Source organism: Catharus ustulatus, chromosome 27, assembly GCF_009819885.2.
Source record: "Catharus ustulatus isolate bCatUst1 chromosome 27, bCatUst1.pri.v2, whole genome shotgun sequence".
Classification (NCBI taxonomy): domain Eukaryota; kingdom Metazoa; phylum Chordata; class Aves; order Passeriformes; family Turdidae; genus Catharus; species Catharus ustulatus.
This window is the reverse complement of record NC_046247.1, coordinates 5,146,455-5,169,170: the sequence shown is the minus strand read 5'-3', so window position 1 is coordinate 5,169,170 and position 22,716 is coordinate 5,146,455. Positions and strand designations below refer to the sequence as shown.

Genomic DNA, 22,716 nt, shown 5'->3' with positions numbered 1-22,716 from the left:
CATGGGAAACTGGGCTGAACACATGGGATCGGTGTTGGAATTGCATTCAGGCACTTGAAAAGACTGGTAAAGTGCTGGGTCTTCACAGAGTGCTTTACCAAAGATGGTGACTCTCTCGTAAGTGGCTTCTGCCAGCACACAAAATGGCTGTCTCATTTACATCGTCTGGTCATCACATTGTTCCGCCATCCGGCACATCATTCTGATGATGCACCCAGGGCAGGACTGGGGACAGGGCGTAGCGTGAGACACCTTAACGACGCGATGACACAACCTGGGGCGGAAGCGGGTGTGGCACGTTGCGGGGACACATGAGGAGGGTGGGAGAGGGGGTGGTGTGAGGGGAGAAGCCAGCAGATGCCAGGCGAGGCACCAGGGTGGTGTTTGTGTGATAAGTGGTCTTAGGATGAGTGATAAGTGCGGCGCAAATTTGGCTAATTATCAAATTAACTAATTAGTTGTCTAATTAGTTAATTGTCCAATTTAATTAGTATTCCACATGGGAGTAAGAATGTCCTGCTTAGGGTTAGATGGGGTTTGGTAGGGTCACAGCTGGGGTCATAGCCAGTGTCAAGGTGAGGCATAGGGCTGGCAGGGGTGAGGCCTAGGTCAGGTGGGGTCAGTCACAGGGTCAAAGTCAGCCAGGTTCAGGTACTGTCACATAGAATCAGGTGGAGTCAGGTGTATTTAGGAAGGGTCAGAAAAAGGTGAGTCACAGAGTGTTCATGAAAAGTAATAAAGGTGGAGTCAGACCAGGGTCAGGGTGAGCCCAGGGGCTGGCAAGGCACCATGCGCAGGCGAAAGGGGGGACAGCGCAGCACCGTGCCTGGTGACCCACTGAGCCCCGGCAGCCCCCCCGGGCCCGGCTCCAGACGAAATTCCCGCAGGATCAGCCCCAGGAACACGAAGAGCTCGGCCCGCGCCAGCCCCTCCCCCGGGCAGGATCGCGCCCCGCAGCCGAACGGCAGCAGCGACCGCGAGGGGGCGCCCGGGGCCAGGAACCGCTCTGGGGGCGATGGATCAGGTTGGAGGGGACCCCACAGGGATGGGGGGACCCAAAGGCTTTCGGGGGGGAGCCAGAGCGACGGGGGGACAAGTTTGGAGGGAACCTGGGGGCTCCCCAGGTTGGACCCCGGAGTTAAGAAGGAAGACATGGGGGCTTGGGTTGACCCAGGGGCTTGGAGGGACCCTGAGGGGGCTCTCAGGGGTTTGGGAGGGGAATAGATGGGAGGAACAAAGGGATCCACAGGTTTTGGGGGATACCCAGATATATGGGGGGTACAGTGGGGATGGGGGGGAGAACCACAGGTTTGGGGTAAGGGGTGTGGGTTTGGGGTGACTCAGGCATTGGGGGGGGTGACACTCATGACACCAAGGTGTTCCCAGGATACCCAGGAGTCAGGAGAAAGCCCGTGGTTGGGGGAACCGTTTGATGTTTGAGGAGACCCCAGGAGTTCGGGAGGGAACCCTCAGAGTGCAGGAGTACCCACATACCAGGCAGGAAGACCTCTGGGTGCTGCCAGATGTCAGGGTCCTGTTGAGCTGCCAGCAGGTTGGGGACCAGGACAGTGCCAGCCACCACAGGGAGCCCCCCAAGACTGGAAGGGGACAAGGGGAACTGAGATGGACTGAGGTCTGCTGGCAACTACTGAAAACTACATGGGTCACTACTGGGACCTACTGAGGCCATACAGGAGCTCTCTGGGCGTTACTGGATGTCTGTTTGCGTGATGGGTCCATACTGGGATCTTGTAGGTACTACTGGGACTTACTAGATGTCTGTTGGAGTCTACTGGGGCCATACTGGGGCTCTCTGGGATCTATTGGGTGCCTCTTGGAGTTTACTGATGCTGTATTGGAACCTACTGGAGCCATACTGGGACCTACTAGAGTTTATTGGGAGTCTACTGGCGTACTGGGTGGGATCTGCTAGCAGCATACTGGGATCTGCTGTAAGCTACTGGGTGTTGATTGGTGTCTACTGGGGCCATACTGGGATCTGCTGGAGACTTGCTGGGGCCATACTGGAACTCTGGTATCTACTGGGTGCATGCAGAGGTCTACTGGGGCTCACTGGGAACTGCTGGAGCCATAGTGAGCTTTTCTGGGGGCTACTGGATGTCTATTGGGGTTTAGTGGGGCCACACTGGGAGTTACTGGGATATACTGGGAACTCCTGCTGGGACATACTGGGGCTATTGTAGGGTCTCCTAGGATCTAGTGGGTGTTTGTTAGGGTCTACTGGGTTAATTCCAGGAACTGTTGGGGCCTAGTGGGACGTATGGGGGTTACACTGGGGCCTTACCTGGGACATAATGAGTCTTACTGGGATTTACTGGGGTCTGTTGAGGCTGGGTCCTACAGGGACTTACTGGGCTGTACTGGTCTACTGGGATGTACTGCAGCCCTACTTCTACTGGGCCCTCCTGAGATTTACTGACACCTACTGGTGTATTGGGGTCTTACTGGGGCCACACTGGGACCTGACAGGTCTTAGTGGGACTCACTGGGGTCTAATGGGCTTTGCTGGATTCTCCTGGACCCTCCTGATGATACCAAGTGGTCCCTTACTGGTCTGTAGTGGTTCGTCTCAGTTCTCCCTGACCCAGACTGGCTCATAGCGGATCCTCCCAGCATCCCTCCCCCACACTGGCCTGAACTGGTGTGTCCTGGTACCTGGTATGGCGCAGGGCACAGTGGGGCAGCGCCAGGGGTGCAGGGGGCCGCAGCCGCAGGGTCTCGCTGACAGTGGCCTGAAGAAGGGGCAGGCGCCCCATGTCCCCCGGCCCAGGGGGTCCCTGTGCCCCCTCCAGCTCCGCCCGCAGCCGCGCCTGCAGCTGCACAGGTGGAGCACAGTTGTGCCATGTCTGTCATGGGGTGTTGAGGGAGGGGGTGCATCCCAGGGGACACACAGTGGCAGTGGGATGACAGAGGAACTCCCCAGAACCCCAGACCCTCCCAAACCCAGCAACCTGCCCCTGGGACCCCAAACTACCCCCAAACCAGGCCATCTCCCTAGAGGACCCCCTTGAACCCCCAGATCCCTCCAAACCCCCAAACCTGCCCAACACCCCCACACAAAACTGGTCCTCCCTCCTCCTTGGGGACACCCCTAAGTCCCCAGACCTGTCTCTTGGGACCCTCTATCCCCAGACCTTCAGTCACCTCTCCATGGAAACCCCAAACCAAGGAGCCATGTGAGGACACAGACACAGCTCTGATAAGTCTGTGACATCCAGGTGGCACCACAGGACAGGGTGGGGGGACACAGTGGTCACAGGGTATGCATGGGACATGGGTGGAGGACATGGGACCCTCCTGGGGAACACATGTGGGGATGTGAGTCCCTTCCAGGAACATGCATGGGGACTTGGACACAGCTCTGACATGCATGTGGCACCTCAAGGTGGTGCAAGGGCATGGTGTCAGCCATGGGGAGGAGGACATGGGGGACATGTAGGACATACGTGGGGATATGGGACCCTCAGGGACATACATGGAACCTTGGGACTGTACAGGGGACACACGTCATATGGGGGCATAGCAGCAGGAAGCTTATGGAAAAGGGAACATGAGGGACATATAGAATATATACAGGATGTGGGTGGAGACATGGGACCTCTGGGAACACACAGGAACTTCTGGTGCTGCATGGAACACATGGAGGGACATGCATTTCACCTCAGGGCGGTGCAGCAAGAAGGCCACAGCCCAGCCCAGAGCAGCCGCCGTGGTCTCAGTGCCCCCAATGAACAAGTCGACCAATGCCATGTGCAGCCGGGGGGGGCTCAAGGGGCCCCCCCATGCCTCAGAATTACATCCCAGCAGCATCCCCAAAACTGTGTCCTCAGGAGGGGAGGGGCACGCCTGGCAAAGGGATTACACGTGTTGGGGGGGTTCTCCTGATCCCCAGCTGCCCCCAAACATGAGCGTCCCTTCCAAATCCCCAAGTCCACCCAAACCCCTGGTTCCTCCCCCAACCCTTACATCTACCCAACTCCACATCCCTCCTCAGACCCCTGGGTCCTCCCATCCCCTTGGGTCCCCCCAAACCTCTGTTTCCCCCAAGATATGTGGGTCTCCCCAAGCCCCTGGGCAGCCCCCCAAAATCCTGGTTTCCACCCAGAATCTGGGTCCTTCCAGACTCCCAGGTATTTTCCAAACCCCTGGGTCTCCCCTGACCCTCTGTTCCCACCAGTCTGCTCCTGACACCTGGCTGCCCCCTGTGCCTCCCCACCTGGTGCCGCCGGATCTGGGCCTCCACAAAGGCGTCACGGTGCTGGACAAGCCGCAGCAGCTTCCGCAATCCGGGGTTGGGCAAGACCTGGGCACAGGGACTCCATAGGGAGCCCCAACCCCCAAGGAACCCTTGACCTCAGAGAGATACCCCCTCCCCCAGAGATGCTGCATCTCTCCTGAAAAGTCTCCTCAGCCCCAGAGAAAGCCTATGGCTGCTCCCCTGGCTCATATAGACCCCTCCAATGTCCTGCAGGCACCCTCAGCTCCATAAAGACACCTTACCCCATAAAGACCACCCTAGCCCTATAGAGCCTCCACAACTGCCCCTCCACAGAGCTCCCAAACACCATATAGACCCTGTAACCCCTGTGCAGCCCCATAGAGACCCCATAATTCCCCTCCTAAGGTTATACAGTCTCTTCCCAGTGCCATAGAGATCACCCAAGCCCCCTGTGGACCCTATAGGCTCCCTGCCAGCCCCCCATACCCTTCTCCAGTCCCATAGGCTGGGCCTCTCCCAACCCCATATAACCCCAGAAGTCCCATATCCCTCCCACGAGCCACCTAAGCCCCGAGACTCACATCCCTTCCCAGGGCCCTATACCCTGCCAAAGGGCCCATAGCCCCCCTGTAGCCCCCAATATTGCCCCCATAGGCTCTATAGCCCTGGGCTTCATAGTCCCTCATGCAGCAAAAAGGCCACAGCCTGACAGGCCACCCACAGGACCTGCCAGACTTACCCGCAGCAGGGGCAGCAGGTCAAGCACCTGTACACTGCTGTGCCCCCAAACCTGCAGCAGCTCCCCCAAGCAGCGGGAGAAGGCCCGGAGCTCCCCTGGAGGGGGCACCTGGAAGAGGACACACCTGTGTACTGTCCAGTACTCAAGTTCTCTCTGGATCCCCCAAAACACCCCCAACACAATTTCAGACACTTGGGTCCCCTCAAACTCCTGTGTGCTCCTAAATCCCTGCCACCCAGCCACAAATTGCTCAGTCCCCCCCAAACAGCTGGATGTCCCCTCCACAAATTCCTGGGTCCCCTCCTAAAACCCCTGGGCCCACATAAAAACTGGGTCCTCCCCCAAACCCCTGTCTGCATTCTGGGGCCCCCCAAATCCCTACCAGGTCCCCAAAGAGGAGGCGTGCGATGGTGCTGCAGGTATGGAAGGTGAAAATCTCAGAGGGGTCCAGGGGGGCCTCCCCATGGGAACGCAGCTCCTGGGGGAAAGAAGAGGTTAGGGGGAGCCCTGGGGGAAATAAAGGGGGAGCCCAAGGGTGGTTTAGGGGGTCGCAGGAGAGAAGTGGGGAGCTCCAAGGGGAGTTTTGTGGACTCACAGAGACAATGCCCTTTTGAGGTGCAGAGGGTAAGGCTTAGGTGGGTCAGTTGCAGGGGACAGGGAGTGTGGTGTGAGTGCAGGGTTTGGGGACCAGGTTTGGGATGCAGAGAGTGGGGGTTGAGTGTAGGCAGCACAGTTAGGGTGAAGAGAGTGGGGTTTAAGGTATCAGTTTTGGAGTGCATGGGGCAGGGTTTTACTGGTCAGTATTGGATGGGGATCTGTTTTGGAGTGCAAGGAGGATCAGTTTGGGGGGTGTCAGGGTTGCAGGGGGATTAGTTTGGGTAGAAGTCGGTTTCAGGGTCTCACCTCACACAACTCCTTGCCCTGCAGCCAAAGAAGGGGCCCGAGACACCCCCCAGCCCGTGCCAGCGCCCCCCGCACTGCTCCCCGCTGCCGGTGCCAGTCAGGGCAGGGGCCTCCCAGTGCCAGGTCCCGGCCCCCCTGTGATACCAGCGACCCTGGCATTGGGCAGAGGAAGTCAGGGACCCCCCCCAGCCCCTACAGGGACCCACTTCCATCACACCAGGGGTGTTCTGCAAGGCTCCTCTACCTCCTTCAACCCCATAGCCACCTCCTCCATAGAACCCCTCCAATCCCACTAGGAACCCTGGTTGAAAGGTGTGTCTGGTGGGGCAGAGACCTGCAGAGATTGCCCTAGCCCCTACAGGCAACCCACCTCTCCAGAACTGCCCCCACCCCCTCCCAGTACCCACGTCCCCAACCCAAGAGGGACCTCCTCCAAATCCCGTAACAATCCTTTCAATCTCATAGGGAACCCCTCAAACTCTAGAGGAACTCGCCATCCCGTAGCCCCCCCCCGCCACAAGGCCCCACAGAGGACTCCACAAACCCCACAGTGACTCCCTTCAAATCCTCCAAATAGCTTCCCCAAACACACTCCAACCCTCACAGGAACCCTTCCAACCTCTGCCCCACCTCCATAGCCCACCCGGCCTCCGCTGTCCCCATACCCAGATAACTGCTGGGGCGCCCCAGCCAGTCACCCCAGTGCCGGACGAGCGCCTCACGGATGGTCCCCACTGAGCTCGGCACCAGCACGTCTGGAAGGAAGAGGAGGGGCTGGAGGAGACCCCAAAATTGGGGGGGGGGGGGGGGGGGGGGGGGGGGGGGGGGGGGTTCCAAACCAAGTGGGGAGTCCTGGCGTGGGATTTTGGGGGGAGCATCGGGGGATTAGTGCCTCAGGAAAGGTTTGCTGGGTCTGAACTTTGTGGAGGTCCCCACGGCAGGAGGAAAAGGGCAGAGCTGGGGTTTCGGAGAGTCCCTAAGGAGCGGGAAGAGGGAGGTCTGGTGGGGATCTGGGGTCCCAGGGTAGGTCCGTCCCGTGTCGCCCCTCACTCACCGCGGCCCCCCAGGCGCAGGCGCAGCACGGGCCCGTGCCGCCGCGCCAGGCGGCTCAGGTGCAGCGCCCCCTGCGGGTGCAGCAGGTGCAGCGCCCCCCAGCGCGGGCCGCGCCCATGGCCCCGCCGCAGCAGCGCCCACAGCGGCAGCAGCGACAGCAGCAGCAACCACAGCAGCAGCGCCACAGCCCCCATGGCCCGCAGAGCGTGTCCGGAGAACCCCTATATTGGGGAACCCCGACACCACGCCCCATGGGGCCTCACCCCTGAAGTCCTGCCCCTCGCAGGTAGTGTGTGCGCACCTCACCACGACGACAACCACCCGCCCACACCCCCGCAAGTATAAAATCGGACCCTAAGCCCCGCCCCAATAAAGAGGGCCCCTAAAACGCCGCCCCTTGAGGTTCGGCCCTCAGATGGGGGATTTCAAGAGCCTTCTCTCGTTAAGCCTTGCCCCTCACTGGCTCTTTTCCTTTTTAAAGGAGAGCTCTGCCCCCAGGCCCTGCAAGCACCCCCTCGTCCTCTAGAAAACGGACCCGGAGGCCCTGCCCCTAGAATCCCTGCCTGCCGATGCGTTGATTCCTCCCATAAAGCAAACCCGAAATCCCTAGCCCCCCAAAATGACCCCGCACTATAAAAGCGGCCCCTTAGGCCCTGCCTCAAACACCACCTTACAAAGGGGACGTGTTAAGGTGGGGGATGTCTCAACATGGGGATCCCTCATGGTCCCAAATAAGATTAGGGATGTGAAGGTGTCAGGAGGGGGCTTGCCCCAGGGTGATGGTCTTTGTAGGAGGGTGCCAGGGGTTGGGTCATGGTGTGGGGATACTGGGGGTGTCCTCCATCAGATGCTCCCTCTCTGGAGCCCCTGCAGGTGTCAGGCCAACTGCAGGTCCTTGGGGAAAACAAGATGATACAACAGGCAGTGAACACGGGTATGTGTTCTCTGTTACCTGCACTCTGAAGCCTCTCAGCACCCCCTGACCCCTTCACAGCATTCCCCAGGAGCAGCAACCCCCTAAACACACTCTCAGGGCACAGGATCCTTTTAAATCCAACCACAGGCAGCTCAAACCCCCTGTGCCCCTAAAAGTGGGGTGTGGGCCCCAATATCCAGTGACCGTCCCCCAATACCCTGAAGACCTCCCCCTGGAGAAAGGGCCCCCCCCATAGTACTTCCTGCTAGCCCCCCATCTACAGAGTCCATCGACTGCCCCCCTCAGGTCCCGTTAAACTCCCCTCTACAAACCTCTCAGCCCCTCCCTTAATCCCAATGACATCCCTTTATCACCCATAGAGATCCTCCTAGGCCTCCTTAATCCCCCAGAGACACCCCCAGAACCCATAGGATCTGCCACAGCCCCTCTGACACTCCCACCCCACCCAGTACCCACAGCTCTCTTCCAACTACCCATAGAACCTGCCCAGCGCCCCTCCTTCAACTTCCATAGGAGATCCCCTTTGGACCACCCTTGGCCCCCAGCCCTCACCTCCTGCAGCACCAGCAGAGCCACACCTGTGGTAAGAGGCCCCCTGAGTGCAGGGTAAGCAGAGTTCCTGCATGTGTGACAGAGCATGGGAGAGTGGAATGTAGGGGAACAGGGGGACATGGGGAATGCTGGGGACACAGGGTGACATGGTGGGACATGTGGGGCCATGGAGACATGGAGACATTGGGGGTCATGGAAGGCACGGGAGTGGGAATGATGTGGAGGGGCATAGGGGACATGGAGGAGGGCTGTGGGAGACACCAGAATATGGGAAGACATGAGGACGTCCTGGTCTGCGGCCATCACCCTGGGGAGACCTTGAGGACGTGCCGGGACATGGGAACACCCTGGTTGTCAGCCTGGGGACACTGTGGGGACACCCCAGGGACAGGGACACACACCGGACTGGGACACCTTGGGGATACCCCAGGTAGAGGGACAAGGGGCTGACATCTTGGGGATATCCTGGGCATGGAGACTTGCTGGGCACCCCCCTAGGGACATCCAGAAAGGGGACCCAATGACACCCTGGGGGCATGGAAACAACCCTTTAGGGACAATCTAATGGGACAGGGAGACAGTGCCACCACAGGGGAAGGGCCACAGGGGACATCCAGTCTGGGAGGCCTCTGGGGGATGGGTGGACACAAGGACATCAGGAGGCACAGAAGGACACTGCAGGAGGACAAGGCCACCATGTGGTGGGGGAAGGGCAAGGACATGGTGGGGCCAGAACAGTGTGGAGGGGGGAGACCTTTGAGTAGGGATGGTCCCAGGGGGTTCCAGGGAGTGTTTAAGGGGTCCCAGGGACTTCTCAGCAGATGTTTGTGCTTCTCAGGATGGATTTGGGAGAATCCAGAGGGTAGTGAGGAACCCCGGGAGGGTGTCTGGGGAGATCCTGGGGTGGATTTGGGGGCATCTAATGGGGGTTGGAGGGTCTTGGGGGGTTGGGATTCCCAGTCACTCTGGGGTGTAGTAGGGTTGATTTAGGGGGTCTGAAGGGGGTTGGAGGGTTGCCGAGAATGTCTGTGGGAGTTCTGAGATTGGATTTTGGTGTTCCAGGGTGGACTGGGGAGAGGGCAGTCTGGCGGGGTTTGGAAGGTCCCAGTAGGTGTTTAGGGGAGTCCTGGGAGGGAGAAGTTTCCAGGTTACATCTAGGGGCTGCCAGAGAGGTCCCAGGGAGTAGAGGGTGTCTGGGGGGCTGGAATCCTGTGGTGAATTTGAGGGGACAGGATGTCATTGAGTGAATTTGGAGTGTCACAGGGGTTGTTTGTGAGGATCCAAGGGTTGATTTGGGGACTGCAAGTGGGTTTGGGGGGGTCTAGTGGGGTGCAGTGTCCCAGGGGTTGTTGGAGGGTGAGGGTGATTTGGAGCTTCCAGAGCTGATTTGGGGTGACTCTGGGTAGATTTGGGGGACCTGGGAGGGTGACAGGGGTTGGAGGAGGGTCCTGCTGGATGTTGAGGGTCCCAAGATGGATTTGAGGGACTCCTGAGGGGCTGTTGTGGGGTACCAAGGCATCCCTGGGGTGCTGGGGAGATTCAAGGGCATCCTGGGCAACACTGGGAGTCCTGAAGTGGATTTGGAAGGGTCCCAGGGGCTGTTTGGGAGGGTTCCCAGAATGGATTTGGGGAGGTTGCATCTTGGAAGATCTGTGGAGTCCCAGGGGAGTTTGGGAGTCCCTGGGGGGATATTGCCAGGTCCCAGGTTGGGTGGAGTGGGAAAGAAAGGCAGGTGTCATAACCCACCCATCAGGGGTGCAATGCTCATTGTAAATTCTCATCAGGCTAAACAAAGCTCCCAGACGTGTCCTTTTCTTCCTCAAGGTAGAATGGAGAAGGTGCAAACCATTCTGACACCAGCAACCATCACCTTGTGCCTGAACAGCTGGGCTGCTTGCCCCAGCACCTCTAAGAGCTGGGCCACGAACCAACAGTCATTACCTGTGCCTGGAAAAATCATCTCCCACAGAGCACCAGGGAACTGGCTCCTCCCAACCTAGGTAGGCACCTAACACGTCTGCCTCCACCTGATCCCCACAGCTGCCCAACTCAACCAGATGTGCACTGCAGGACCAGCCCAGAGCCCTTCAGCCCCCACAGAAACACAGCCCACTCTTAGACAGCTTCAGGGGGCAATTAGCAGTTTCAGAATAAAGGCAGAATGATAAACACAGAGCAGGAGCACAGTTGTCTGGGTTGTAACAGCAGCAAACCCAGGAACTCACCAGTTCTGGTGGGAGGTGGGGGATACAGATACTGGGAGTGACAGTAGCAGTGTGTGTGGGGCATGAAATACTGTTCCTGGGCACACTGGTATGAGGATGAGATTAGGGGCCAGGGAGGCTAAGGAGGAGGCAGTGCTCTGTGTTCACCTCTGCTTAAGTTGAAGCCCACACTACGGCCTTGGCCAAACAACTGCAATTTCTGGGTGTATTTTGCAGCACTTTCTCCCAGTCTCAGGTTTTTGTGCATGTAATGCTGCTGCTCGATATTCTTTCCCTTCAGAGCTGCAACTATAGTCTCCATCCAAAGAAGAACTGCTCATCTCATGAAGAAAATGCAAGAGCAGAACTGGGGCTGAACGTGGATCCAATGGCCACAACTCACTGCTATGGGCCAGAGGTGACCCTTGCTCTTGCTGCTGGGGAGGCAAAGCTCTGTGACGTTCATACGCCCTTTTTCCCAGGAAGCAATGGCATAGCTGTGCCAGAGGCCTGTCCCAGGTGTGAAGTGTTGTGAGGCAACAGGTAGCTGTCCTCCCCTCTGTGGGCTGCCAGCACGAGGAAGATGATAGTGAAGAGCAGGAGTTGTAGGGAGCCTTCCCTGTGCTCCAGGCCAACCTGGGTGGAAAGTTCTCAAGGGGTGCCTGGGCCTCAAGGGAAACCAAGGACTCAGAGCACTGCAGGGCTGAGGCAGGAGCTGGAGGGATGCACTGGGCACGGGGGCTGTGGAGGGTTGGCACACCAGACCCCACAGGGGAAAGGGTGGGTGTGCCTGGTGTATCACAGAAAAAGCTTCCCCCATACCACCTCGGTGCCTTGTAGAAAAATTTCCCCTGCCTTGTCTCTTATGTGTCACCAAAACCCTCCCCCACACCTCCTCTACTCTGCAGTCCAGGAGTGATGGGGCAGAAGCTGCTGCTGGCTTCATCTGCCCTTCAGACCTGTGGGCTGCACCGCCAGCACTGTGGGGTCACCTCATCAACACCAGGGTTCATCCAAGGCAGAGCCCTCACATGGGGTGTGAGGGGGTGGGAGTTCAGCACCCTTCAGATACTGCAGATGTGCTGCAAGATGGGGGAAGAGGCCAGACTTTGCCTTGCTGGACCCACAGGATCCTACAGTTTATTCCCATCCAGGCACCTTTAAACTGGAAGCACTGGAATCACCCTGGAGCTGTAACTGTGGCAAACTCGGAATTTTAAGAGCTGGGCAGCCCCAAGCTGGGACCAGTATCCCCCCAACAGGGACCACTGGGATACCCATGACAGAGAAACACCTTCAAACTACATTGCCTTAACAGGAAGATGGCAGACTGGAAAAGCTGGGATCCTCATCTTCTCAGGACAGCCTACAACAGCTCTGCCAACTGTCACCTGTTGAAACAGACCCACAAAGCACCCCAAAGTAGGGGTCATTGCCTCTCCCATACAGAATCCTTCCCCAGCTGAAGCACTGGATCAGTTCAGTGCCCAGACCAGCTTTAATCTCTTCACTCTGGATTTTACTAGGGGCCTGGTGTAACCACCCCCACTGGCAGGGGTCCTCCTGGCCCCTTAACACCTTATTTTCCCTCCCCCACCAGTGCCAAACCCTGCCCTCCCCAGCTGGGGATAGAAGGGGACTGCTACAGTGTATGTAGTTTAACTCGTTTTATTTAGACTCGAAGGTAACTGCGGCCCAGTGGGACCGGGACCCAGTAGAAACGCAGCAGTACATCAGGACTGAAGTGGGAACGGGTGAGCTGCAGCATGGTGTGGTGCCTGGGCTGCCCAAGGAATGGTTAGTTGGTGAGAGAAGGGTTTATGAGAGCTGCCCGCAGTCAGTGATGGTGATCTTCTTGCTTGTTTTGCCGTCTTTGGAGCCACAGCGCTCCATGGCCTCCACCACGTTCATCCCCTCCTTGACACGGCCAAAGACAACATGCTTGCCATCCAACCTGCCGGAGAAGCACCAGTCACAATTGGTCCCCAATGTCCCCCAACAGAAGACCTCTCCCAGATGCAGATCCCCAAGCTTCTCCTTCCATAGCCCACAACTCACCACTCAGTCTTGGCAGTGCAGATGAAGAACTGGGAGCCATTCGTGTTGGGGCCGGCATTGGCCATCGACAGGATGCCAGGGCCCGTGTGCTTCAGGATGAAGTTCTCATCTGGGAATTTCTCTCCATAGATGGATTTTCCTCCAGTGCCATTGTGGCGTGTGAAGTCACCACCCTGTGAAAAGGCAGCATTTTCAGGTCACAGGTGCAGAAGAACTCTCTGGAACTGGGTACAGGCAAGAGGCAGAACCAATCTCACACCTAAGCATCCAACCCCAAAATCCACCTGAGTGCCAAATCGCCTCACCCACCCACCAACCCATCCACTGCACCAAGAGCACCACGCACCTGGCACATGAACCCAGGAATGATTCTGTGGAAGCAGGACCCCTTGTAGCCAAATCCCTTCTCACCAGTGCTCAGAGCGCGGAAATTTTCTGCAAAGGAAATAAAACCCCACCATGAACAGCTTTATTCATCAAGAGTTCAGCACACTACTAGGGTTTCGTGCAGTGAAGCCAAAGTTGCTTTACTAACCTGCTGTCTTCGGGACCTTGTCTGCAAACAGCTGTAAAGACAGGAAAAGCATTTGTCAAATCTCAGCTGGTGACTGGCCACTGCCCCCCACTCCCCGAGGCCACCTTCAGACCGCGGGAATCCCCCTAAACACTGCTTGGAGCCCAGGGACCCGCTCCGTGCAGCGGCGTCTCAGCAGCTCTAGATTCCTCCCCGCCTCACTCCGTTATCTGCAAGCTCAAAATCAACAGCTGCGGTATCGCGCGTCTCACCAGCGGGGCAGAGAAGCATTCATTCCGCTGGCCTGGATTAAATTAAACATTAATGCGCCCGAAGCCTTCCTGGGTGGGGCGCGCGCGCCGCCTCCCATCGCTTCAGGAGGATTTTGGGCTGGATGCGCCACCCATGCGGGAGCGCGGCCCCGAATCTGCAGCAGCCGTGGCGCCCGGAGCAGGCCCAGCCGTTCCAGGGATGCTCTGCGCCCCGGGCGGGGTGACAAATGCTTCGCCCTCCAGCGACAATCCCGCGGCGACTGGCTTGCCAGCACTGTCCGCCGGCATCCCCAGACTCAGGCAGCATTGCCCGGCAGTTCGACACGGCTCATCTCGATGCTCTGGGATAAAATGGCGGCGAAGCAGCAACGGCCGCAACCCGCAGTGGGGGGGGGGGGGTGGAGGAATTGCCGCGTGCCCCGGGGCAGAGCGGAGGCGCGGCGGGAAACACGGTGGTAAGGAGGCCAGCGGTAACGGGGAACCAGCAGCACCAGACCAGGTGCGAACAGACTCCCCTGGGCGATGGCGCGCCCCGGGCTGGCATCGTGCCGCCGCTTCTCGAGCTCGCCGAGCGCAGCACTGCGAGACCCTTTGTTCGCCCCGCCGGGCCAGGGGCGCCGCAGTCCCGCAGCCACACCAACGCGCCCCCCCACCCCCCGCTCCCCCCGGGCGCGCACGCGCGGCGCCTGCTGATTTCCCGCCCCCCCCAACTCGCCTCGCGCGCTCCGCAAGGAAATGGCAACGGCGGCCCCCACCCTTCCCCAGCGGCCTCTCGCGCCCACCTCGAAGGTGACGCGACCCAGGGGCTCGCCACCGGCGGCGATATCGAAGAAGACGACGGGGTTGGCCATGGCGAGACACGAGCAGAGCAGCAGACTCTCCTCCCTGCAGCAGGCGCGGCGCAGCAGAAGGAGCCCCGCGCCCCGCCGCTCATTTTATAGCGTCGAGGAGGGCCCGCCTCCCCCGCGGCGCTGGCCAACGGCCGCTGGCGGAGTGGCGGAGTGGCAGGGCAGACAACCAATTGGCGGCGCCGCGTTTGAAAGAGGGGGAAGGGAAAAAAGCGCGGGCGGGGCGGGGGCCGCGGGTCGGTGCTCGGCAGGGCGCGGCGCGCATGCGCCGTGCGGAGAGCAAGGAGAGGCGGGATGGGGCGGGAGCGGCTGAGGGGAGGCGGGTGCGGCGCCGGGCCGCCGTGCGGGGCGGTTCAGTGGGGCGACGGGGATGCAGCGGCACCAGGGCGTGCGGGGCTTGGAGCTGCCGGAGCTGCGGCCCAGCCCTGGCAGCCTACCGCCCGATGTGGGGACATCCGCTTTCCTCCCGCTCCGCCGTCGGACTACAGCACCGCCCGGCCAGCTCCGGTTAATAATTGACACCACAGGTCCGGTTCACTGCCCGGCCGGGCCGCCGCTGCTCGGGGATAGAGCAGAATTCCCTCGCTACTCGGGAGATACCCTCCCCCCCTCTGCCCGGAGAGAGGGCTGGATCCTCCCGCCAACCGAGAATCTCTCCTGCTTGCCCGGAGAGGGGTTGCGGGACCAGCTCCACAGCGGTATGACAAAAGATGGGGGGACACACGTGACCCTGCAGAAGGATCCTTTAATAGCCGTCGGGGACATACAGGGCAACTCGGCGCGGGGGAGGTGGGAGCAGGGCTCCACACACCACACCAGACCCGTGCAGCGTAAGGGGCAGCAGCATTTGCACATTGATAGGAGGGCACAGGCAGCCCTGCAGTGACGCACTTGCCTTTAAATATGGGGAGTCTCAGGTGAGCAGTAGTGTTTCTACACTATGTACAGCCTTGTGCTTCTGGGGTGGCTCAGCCCCTCTGTCCCATCGCAGCCCTTTGAGAAAGCCCCTGCCTTGGGGGGTCCCGGCTCTGCAGCGGGCAGGGGCACACAGTGCTGCCCCCCAGCCCCGGGGGCGGGGCAAGGATGGCTCAGTTATTCTCGAAGAGGGAGAGGAGGTCATCGTTGCTGCTGCTGGGGAGGTCGGGGGGCCCCAAGTAGGAGAGCAGCTCGTCAGGATTCGTCAGCTCGGGCAGGAGCTGGGGGCAGCAGTGTGTGATGATCGGCTCCCTGCAGCTTCTGCCCACCCCCCTGCAACAGCTGGTGTCCCGAGCCAGCAGCAGGACCCTTGTCCACCCCTATGAGTACTCACGTCGAGGGTAGCCTCCGAGCCATCACCCGCCACGGCCATGCTGGGTACAGGGGGGAAGACGAGGTCGGCAGTATGGGCCGAGGGTCCCAGGGGTTGCCGTGCCACTGCGCTCCGGGAGTGCAGAGTGGAGGCCGGCTGGCTGCCCGAGGGAGTGTTGTGCAGCCCCGTCTGCACCGTGGGGTGGGACGGCTCCATTCGTCCCGGTGGGGGAAGCTGGAGAGTGGGGGGAAAGAGCATAGCCATGATACCTTCCCTTCCCTAGGACCCCCCAGCCCTCCCACAGTGAGACATGAGGGCTTGGAGGGAATCCCCCCACCCATAGCCCAGCTGACCTGTGCAGGCAGAGGGGGCACAGGAGGCTTCTCAGAGGCCAGAAGGCCACCTGGGATGTTGGGCTGGTAGGAAATGGAAGGGGGGCCTGGTGTGAAGTCACTCAGCGTTGAGGTGCCAGGGACGCCAGGGGCAGCGAAAGGCTCTGGGAAGCCCCCAGGACCCAGAAAGCTGGAACCTGGGAGAGGAAATGGGGCAATTGGGGGACACACACACAGGGATGGGATTCAGTCCTGTCCCTCATGGATCCCCCCGTACCCGGGGTGCTGTAGTCGGTGGCAGCCCCCACTGGAGGTTGTGACAATGCCGGGAAGGGCACAGAACCAGGCCCCAGGGCCGCGATCATCTCCATGATGTTGGGCAGCACCATGTGTGCAGGACTGAGTGTCCGGCACCGCTTCAGCGCTGGACCCTCTGGTTCCTCCTTGATGTGGACATCAGGTTTGATAGGAACAGGTTTCCAGCTGCAGGTCGGGTCGATGGTGATCTCCTCATGCTCTGAACTGTGGGCAGCAGGAGGGCAGGGGAGTTGAGGCTGGGGCCACTGGCTGCACAGCCCCTCAGGGGTGGCACAGGACTGGGCACGGATGACAGACAGCTGAAGGGAAGGCACTTACTTCTGGATGTAGATCAGAATGCCCAGCATGTACTGGTCAACCTCCAGCCCCTCCAGCAGGGCTGTCTTACTGCAGGCAGAGTGAGGGCAGCGTGAGATAAGGGAACCCCCACCAGACAGGAGCCTCCCCTACAGCAAGAACTACTCCTCTCCCAGGGAAGGAAATACATCCCCCACAGGTAGTGAAACACACACCCATGCCCTACAGGCAGGGACACCAGGGCATGGCCCCACTGTGGCTCCCCACTCACTTGCAGACAGGACACCGCCATGTCCCCCTCTCGCAGTTGAGCTGCAGATATGACTCCAGGTCGAAGCACTGTGGGGGAGAGCAGCAGCTGAGATGGAGAGGGTAGGATATTGGGTGGGGGATACCCCCAGCACCCTGTCATCACCACCCCTACCTGTATGTGCCGGCAGTCATGACCCCTGGCTGGAAGCTGGATCCTCCGGAAGGTGATAGGGCACTTGAGGGACACCTTGATGGCCGTCTGCTCCACGCCATCCTCACCATTGGGCCCTGGTGTCCCAGGGATGGTCCCACTGCTGAAGTTGCGCTTGACTGGGAAGGTGGGGGTGAGGGGCACCAAGGATCAAAACCAGGACACTGGGATGGGGTGGCACTGTGGTGGCACCTGGGCAGTAGTGCACCATCACCCCCATTGTGCTGTGGCCTCCCTGCCACAATGCATCCTCCTGACCCCCAGGACCCAGCTGCTCACTTTTGGTGATGCAGTGCTCAGCAGGGAGCAGACGCTTCTTGATGAGCCCCTGCAGCACTGAGCGCACTGAGGGCCGATGCACCAGCTGCAGGACGAACAGGTGGGACTGTGGAAAGATGGGAGGCTAAGCTGCGGCCCCAGGCACCACCCTCCCTCTCCTGGTACCCTCCTGGTGACTCACACAGCAGCAGGCGGTGACAGTGATCTGGATAGTGTTTCTGCCAGGCTGGCAGACGTGCTTCAGGTAGAGTGGCTTGTGGGAGGTCTTGTTGTCACCACGCTCAATGGTGAGTGGTGTGGCGTTGACGCTCACCTGCACGGAGGCCGGCCAGTTGGTGTTCATCTGCCGGTCCTCATGGTGGTAGCACTTGAACTGCAGCTCCAGGTCAGGCCTGGGGGCAGGCAGGGTGTGGGCAGGGGGTGTGTCTGCACGCGAGCCACTGCACCATGTGTCACCACAGCATGCTGCTCCAAGCCATGCAGAACCATGCAGTGCTAAGCCATTCCACGTTACACTGTGTCACATGGCATTGTGACAAACCCCACAGCATAGCACTGTGCCAGTCCACACCACATCCCACCATGCTGTGTCAGGCCGAGCCATGCCCCAAATCACCAGGCTGTACCACAACATGCCGAATACCACAACACCACGCTGAACCATGGCAAGTACAGCTGTGCCAAGCCACTTTTCGCACTGTGATGCAGGACAGCACCGTGCCAAGCCACACCAGGCCACACGACACCATGCAGTGCCCAGCTGTGCTTCCCAAGCACAGCCTCACACCGCATGGTGCCACACAGCACCCCTCAAGCAGCATCGTGTGACACTACAGAAGGTGCTCCAGGGCCCCCACCTCATCATGAGAGTCTTGTAGACAGAGTCACGGAGCTGGAAGACGTGGTTGCTGACAGCCAGGTTGTGCTGCAGGCGGAAGGGCTCCAATACCACGCCGTCCCGCACCGGGAAGGTCAGTCGCAACTCCTCGCCGGGGGCCGGCCCTGGGAGACGCCGCCATCAGGAAAACCGCCACCTTCCCCCTCGGGCCCCAGCCACACCCCAGGCATGCCCCAGCCGCGTCCCGCCCACCGCACAAGGATCCACCTTGCAGGAAGCCCAACCTCTGCCACCCCCCACCCGGAAACCGCAGTCCCACGAAGGAAGCTCCTCCCACTCAAAGTGGCTCCATCTCTGGGGGCCACCCCACTCCGACCACTATGGAGGAAGCCCATCCCACCGAAGATTCCTCCCGCCCGCTCCAGGAAACCACGCCCTATCCAAACTCTCCCTATCCAGATGGTCCCACCCTAAAAGCAGAAGCCTCCCATCAAACCACTACTCGTGAGAAAGCCACGCCCCCTGAGGCCACACCCCTCTATCAAGCCCCGCCCATTGCTCCCCACAGGCAGCCCAGCCCTGCCTCAATCAGCCCCCGAACACTGGCACAGGGCACGCCCTCTTCTCTGAAGCCCCTCCCACCCTCCATTTAAAGGGGCAAAGGCCACAGAGCTGCCAGTAGCGATGCTACTTGAGGCACGGGCAAGATCTCTGTGAAGCGCCCCTCTCACCCGCATCAGGGACACCTACCCGAAGGGGACGGGTGCAGGGGGGCAACGCTGGGCTTCATGTCTGCCAGGAAGGTTGACTTGACATCCTGACCAGGGGACGCATAGGCGGGGATGCCACTGCCTGGCATCATGGGTGGCGTAGGGTTCCCAGCCAGTGGCGAGCTGGGGTACCCCGGCAGCGACCGGCCCGGCTGTAGAGGCAGCATGCGCCCTCAGCGTCCAGCCAGGCCAGCACAGCCCCCACCCCACCCACTGCCAGACTCACCCCATTGATGGCTGCTTGGCTGTAGGTGCTGAAGCTGGTGCTCTGCCCATTGAACTGGTCAGCTGGCTATGGGAGGAGGACGGTCTCCAGGGGCTGGCACCGGGGGATGGCAGACACCCGGACCTCCACCCCTTGCCCACCATTCCCCCTGTGGTACCTTGTAATAGGGTCCAGCACTGCCTGAAGCGGAGAGGTACTGGCCCATGCTCTGCTGCAGCCTGTGGCCAGGGTATGAGGGGGACGGAGCGGAGGACTGGGGGGCGCTGGGGCCATACTGGGCACCAGTTGCAGTGTACTGCCCGCCCTGGAGGTACTGCTGTGCTGGGTACCCCTGTGGGGCCAGGGAGTCAGCACCAGTGGGAAAGGGGGTCACCACATGCCATAGCCTTCACCAATGCAGCACTCACCTCATTGGAGTATGCCCGCTTAAGGCCCTGGCGGGGCAGCTGCTGGCTCTGGGAAGGGCCAGGATAGGTGTGCTGAGGCACTCGCTGCCCACCATAGAGGGGACCAGTCCCGGGCACCCGCACTGGGCTCATGTTCACAGGGGAGACACCAGAGGGGGCCACCACACCTGCCATGCCAGCCGGGCTCATGCTGTTGGGGCCACGGGGCCCGGCATGGGGCAGGAACTGGCCGCTGAAAGACTGCCCTGTGCCCATCTGCAGCAACGAAGAGAGAGGGGTCATGGCAGGGCAGGAGGGGCTGTCAGTGCCCTGGTTCTGCCACAGCCAGGCTCTTACCGCACCATACTGGCTCAGCTCCTGGCTCTGTTTCTCCTGCAGTGCTGCCACCGTTGCTGTGGCTGTGGCTGTGGCCGTGGCAGCAGCTGCAGCCACAGCAGCAGCAGCTGCTGCCTGGGTGAAATCAGCAGTGGCCCGGCTGGCATGTGAGGGGAGCCCCATCCCTCCAGGGCCACTCGGGCCACCATTGTAGCTGGAGAATAGAGAAGCAGAAAGGCACATGCAGTGGCCCTGCAGCAGAGCACATGCCAGGCCACAAAGCACAGGGCTGGTCTTACCTGGCAGTGAAGCCTGGCCCACTGGGGTAGGAGTTGCGGCCATAGATGCTTGGCTGCACATATCCCTTCCCTGGTGCCCCCTCAGCAAAGGGCTGCTGTGGCAGGAATGGCGGTGAACTCATGCCTGAGCTGGTGCCTGCCATGCCAGGCATCAGTGGGGTGCTGGAGCTGGTCCCCCCAGGGCCCATGGGGCTGCCAAAAACCTGGAATGTGCAGTGGGAGACAGTGGGTCAGGCAGGGGCAATGGCATCCAGGTCCAGGGGGTTCCTGGGGCAGGGGTGCTGCCGGTACCTGGCTCTGGGAGGGGTTGCTGACACCCCAGACAGTGGTTACCACGGAGAGGGATCCCGGTGGCTGATTGGTGCTTGGTTGCCAAGGAACAGCCTCGTATGCAAATGAACCATCACTAGAAAGAAAAACAAATTAATGAAGATGAAGGACAGAGGGATGGAGGGACAGAGGGGACTGGGGGATGGAGGGATTGAGGAAATGGAGAGATGAAGAATAGAAGGGATGGAGGGACAGACAGGGGGATGGATGCACGGATGAAAGGATGGAGGGATGGATGGGGGTGACGGATGCATGGGTGGATGGAGGGACGCTGCCCCGGCGCCCACCCGTGGGGCGCAGGCGGCAGCGAGGGTTTCATGGGGTTCATGGAGCTCATCAGCAGGTGTGGGCTGGGTCTTCCGAGGCCGCGGCGGGCACTGCGGGACGGCGGCACCGTCTGTCACTGGGGCTGCGGGAAGCAGTGGAGCGGTGGGTGAGGGGCAGCCGCCCCCGGAGAGGCCAGGGCGGGGGACAGCCCATAGGCTTCGCGACCCCCCAACCCTCCGCGGCCGGGACTTGGCGTCCGGCCCGCGGCTGGCACGGGGCGCCGGCCGGCACGCGCACCCCCGCTCGGGCCGCCCCCCCGCGCCGGCCAACGCGGCGTCAGACCTCCCTGGGGCGGCGGGCGCTGGGGGCTTCCCCCGCGCCTGTGGGCGGGGGGAACCACGGGGACTTCCCGGGGAAGGGACGCGGCACCCCGCTCGGCATTGCACCCCGCTGCCCGGGGTATTTCCAGCCGGGGCCGGCACCGGGGGCCCGCGGGGTCACCGGCGCTTTCTATTCCTCCCGGCGCCGCGGGAGGGCGGCGGAGACGGGGTCGCCGCGAGGAAAGACACGGAGAGGGGATCACCCGCGGTAGGCCTACCCCGGCTCCCGGGAGCCGCCACCACGAAGCCACCAGCACCCGGCACGCCTCGCCGGCGGTGACAGCCCCCTCCACTCCTTCCCCGGCGGCACCGCAGGGACAGGCCCCGGGACCGGGCTCCCCCATTGCCATGGCAACCGCCCCCACCGCGGCGGGGGGGGCCCGCGACGGCACCGCCAGCCCCGCCCGTCTTCCCCCACCCCGTGCCCCCGCCCGGCGCTCCCGCTCTCACCGCGGCGGCGGCCCAAGATGGCCCTGGCGGCGCGGGGCGCGCGCGGCTGCGCGGAGGCTGCGCGGGATCTTCAGCCGCGCGCGGCCGCAGCTCCGCGGGAGGCGGGGCCGGGGGCGGAGCCGCGCCACGGCCGCGCACAATGGGGCCGCGCGCTCATCAGTACACGGGCCCCGCCCCGCCAGGCGCGAATAGCCGAGCGCCGAAGCGCCGGGGCTCTGGGGAGCAGAGGGGCGCGCGTCTGCGCGTGCCCCGTGCCCCCGCCAGGGGCAGCGCGCGTGCGGTAGCACGACGGGCGCTGCGACCGCAGCGGCGGGACCGCGAGATGCGCGTGCACGCGGCACCTTGCACGTGCGCGCGCGTGTGGACGGGTTGCGCGCAGGGACGCGGATCCGCCCGCGCCGCAGGGACAGCGTGCGGTGACACCACGTGCGACCCGGTGGGTGACAGCACAGCCACGGGTACGCGCGGGGGTGTGGCACGCGTACCATCCCCCACTTCTCCCCCCCCGACCTCCCTCCTGCAGCTGAAAGACCAGTGTCGCACCGAAAAGCCGCGGTGAGTTCTGGGGGCACCGAGAGCGAGTCCCAGCTGAGGTTGCCCCCGTCGCCCCCACCCCCCAAGGACCTCCCATGGGAGGACGCGGTGGGCTCTGGAGATGCCAACAACGAACCCTATTCGGGGATCACCTCCCTCGACCCCCATTCAGGATCTCCAATGAGAGGAAACACCACCTAGCACCAGCCCTGTCCCTGAGGGGGCTCAGAGCTAGGAGATTGTGCAGATAGAGAGGGGAAAAACGGGCTTCCCAAGGACAGGCAAAACTGAGATGGGGCACAGCACTCTCACACCTGCCTGGGCCCTCAGGACCTGCAGATGCCCTGTCTCCCTCCTCCAAGTGGCAGTGGCTGCACAGCCCAAGACTGAGGAACTGCAATGAATCTGACTTACTGCACTGGACACCTCCACAGAAAAGCTCTGGGGACCAGCCCCTCTTCGGGGGGTATGGGACACCCCCCCGAGAAGAGCCCCAAGCACCAGTTGTTCCAGGGGTCTGGAGGGCCATGGGTCTTACCCACCATGGCAGCAGGCAGCCCCTAGACCCTCATGCTCCCTCATCCACCCTGGCATGAGGCAGAC

At 61.3% G+C, this 22,716-nt stretch overlaps 3 protein-coding genes across 6 annotated transcripts; all 3 read right to left on the bottom strand.

Annotated features, from left to right (window-relative positions):
- Positions 1 to 161: 161 nt before the first annotated feature.
- Positions 162 to 7,129, bottom strand: LOC117007859 (steroid 21-hydroxylase-like). The gene is made up of 10 exons (XM_033081288.1): positions 6,937 to 7,129; positions 6,548 to 6,637; positions 5,883 to 6,034; positions 5,362 to 5,457; positions 4,980 to 5,087; positions 4,238 to 4,324; positions 3,682 to 3,867; positions 2,677 to 2,837; positions 1,495 to 1,598; positions 162 to 1,006 (listed from the first exon to the last, which is right to left on the bottom strand). The coding sequence occupies exons 1-10, from the start codon at positions 7,127 to 7,129 to the stop codon at positions 759 to 761; spliced, it is 1,425 nt and encodes a 474-aa protein (XP_032937179.1). The 3' UTR covers positions 162 to 758.
- A 5,147-nt stretch (positions 7,130 to 12,276) lies between these two features.
- LOC117007966 (peptidyl-prolyl cis-trans isomerase A) lies at positions 12,277 to 14,395 on the bottom strand. Its single transcript, XM_033081444.1, has 5 exons — positions 14,255 to 14,395; positions 13,222 to 13,252; positions 13,033 to 13,121; positions 12,687 to 12,859; positions 12,277 to 12,582 (listed from the first exon to the last, which is right to left on the bottom strand). The coding sequence occupies exons 1-5, from the start codon at positions 14,321 to 14,323 to the stop codon at positions 12,447 to 12,449; spliced, it is 498 nt and encodes a 165-aa protein (XP_032937335.1). The 5' UTR covers positions 14,324 to 14,395; the 3' UTR covers positions 12,277 to 12,446.
- Positions 14,396 to 15,048: 653 nt separating this feature from the next.
- On the bottom strand, positions 15,049 to 21,618 carry LOC117007781 (zinc finger MIZ domain-containing protein 2-like). Of its 4 annotated transcripts, none has more exons than XM_033081124.1 (18): positions 21,580 to 21,618; positions 20,770 to 20,891; positions 20,444 to 20,558; positions 20,153 to 20,355; positions 19,539 to 20,067; positions 19,289 to 19,462; positions 19,132 to 19,197; positions 18,886 to 19,057; positions 18,155 to 18,299; positions 17,479 to 17,689; positions 17,298 to 17,403; positions 16,980 to 17,137; positions 16,827 to 16,894; positions 16,577 to 16,645; positions 16,218 to 16,462; positions 15,962 to 16,137; positions 15,630 to 15,842; positions 15,049 to 15,516 (listed from the first exon to the last, which is right to left on the bottom strand). In XM_033081124.1, exons 2-18 carry the CDS (start codon positions 20,817 to 20,819, stop codon positions 15,409 to 15,411), a joined length of 2,808 nt encoding a protein of 935 aa, XP_032937015.1. In that variant the 5' UTR covers positions 20,820 to 20,891; positions 21,580 to 21,618; the 3' UTR covers positions 15,049 to 15,408. The 4 variants fall into 4 exon arrangements, with proteins under 4 accessions (XP_032937015.1, XP_032937017.1, XP_032937016.1 ...); XM_033081126.2 differs by lacking the exon at positions 21,580 to 21,618 and having other exon boundaries at positions 19,539 to 19,793; positions 19,875 to 20,067; positions 20,770 to 21,017; XM_033081125.1 differs by lacking the exon at positions 21,580 to 21,618 and having other exon boundaries at positions 15,962 to 16,104; positions 20,770 to 21,018.
- Positions 21,619 to 22,716: the final 1,098 nt, after the last annotated feature.